Source organism: Myotis brandtii, unplaced genomic scaffold (assembly GCF_000412655.1).
Source record: "Myotis brandtii unplaced genomic scaffold, ASM41265v1 C42297415, whole genome shotgun sequence".
In the NCBI taxonomy this organism is placed as follows: domain Eukaryota; kingdom Metazoa; phylum Chordata; class Mammalia; order Chiroptera; family Vespertilionidae; genus Myotis; species Myotis brandtii.
The window spans coordinates 1-1,277 of record NW_005321807.1 but is presented as its reverse complement, the minus strand read 5'-3'; the positions used below and the strand labels follow the sequence as shown (position 1 = coordinate 1,277).

General features: G+C 61.0%; 1 protein-coding gene across 1 annotated transcript; it reads right to left on the bottom strand.

Moving 5' to 3' along the window:
- Nucleotides 1-346: 346 nt before the first annotated feature.
- Nucleotides 347-874, bottom strand: LOC102260535 (E3 ubiquitin-protein ligase ZNRF3; the record flags this gene model as incomplete). Its single annotated transcript, XM_005852948.2, has 2 exons — nucleotides 684-874; nucleotides 347-449 (listed from the first exon to the last, which is right to left on the bottom strand). Coding segments are annotated over exons 1-2 (277 nt in total), but the record flags the coding sequence as incomplete, so codon positions are not given.
- Nucleotides 875-1,277: the final 403 nt, after the last annotated feature.

Below are 1,277 nucleotides of genomic sequence, written 5' to 3'. Positions count from 1 at the left end.
CAGCAGCAGCAGCACGACCCTGCCACTCCCAGTCACCATCCCCTGTGGCCCGGGAACGGCTCCGCAGCACCGGGCACGGGCAAGCACCACTACCGTCATTCCCTCTAAAGAGATCGTGGGCCTGAGGCCTGGACAGGCCAGGACGCGGGTTCGTGTGAAAGCCAAAACTCAAACTCAGGGCGAGTCTTCATGCCAGGCTCTCCGCAGTGTTTGGAGGCTGGTAACCTCCACACCCGAGGCGCCCACACCTCCAGTCCAGAGGGCAATGCTGCTCACCAGCCTGCAGCAGGTGTCACCCTCTTGCTAGGCAATGACTCTTCCGCCACGAGAGGCAGGTGACAATTACCTATGATGTTGTGCCGACAATGGGGGCAGGTGTGGTGCTGCAGCAGCCACGGGTCCACGCACTTCCTGTGAAAGCGGTGAGTACAGGGGATAACCCGCAGCTCCTGGGGAGGGAGGGAGACACACAGTCTGAAGGCAGGGGCTTCTTCCTGTGGAGCCCAGTGGGCGCCAAGGAGCCCCGCCCCCCGTGCCAGTACCCCAGGCTCCCTCCCAGCCCGCTCCATCTCTAGTACAGGTGGGCCCCATTCCCTGGAGTCAGAGCCCACACAGGGGATCTAGGGAGAGGGGAACAGGCCATCAGCTAGCCCCGTCCCCACGAGCCCAGCCTCTGCCGTTACCTCTCCGTCGATGTACTTCTCAAGGCAGATGGCACAGTCGGACGTGGAGCTGCTGCTGAGTGTGTCCAGGGCTCCACAGCTCCCCTCCCGGCGCCCCTTGTTCTTGGAGTTGAACTTCCTGGTCTCCATCTTCTCCAGCGCCTGCACAGCCAGCCTGTTCATGGAATTCTGCATGGCAGAGTGTGGCCCGTGTTAGGGTCTGGCACGTATGAACAGTGGGAGGCACCCTCAGGGCCTCGGCGCTCGATCAGCCAGGATAGGGTAATGCTAGTCTCGATCAGGCCAGAGCAGACATTTGGGACATCACTGAAAATCCAGATTGCCACAGCCCAGATGTGCCAGGCTCCTGAGTGCCCATGACAGCAACCCAGGCCTCCCCCAGGGGAAGGACCGGCAGAGGTCTACTTCAAGGGCTTGGCCAACTCTGCAAGACCCTGCTCTGTGCCAGGGTTCCTCCCCTTTACCCTGGAGAAAGTTCTGAGGGCAAATGAGACAGTGTGCGTGAGGGCTCAGCCCTTGGTAAATCAGATGTGCTGGGCAAACACCAGCCACTGTTCTACTGAGAACTCGGCGATGCTCCTCTCAACAGACTGC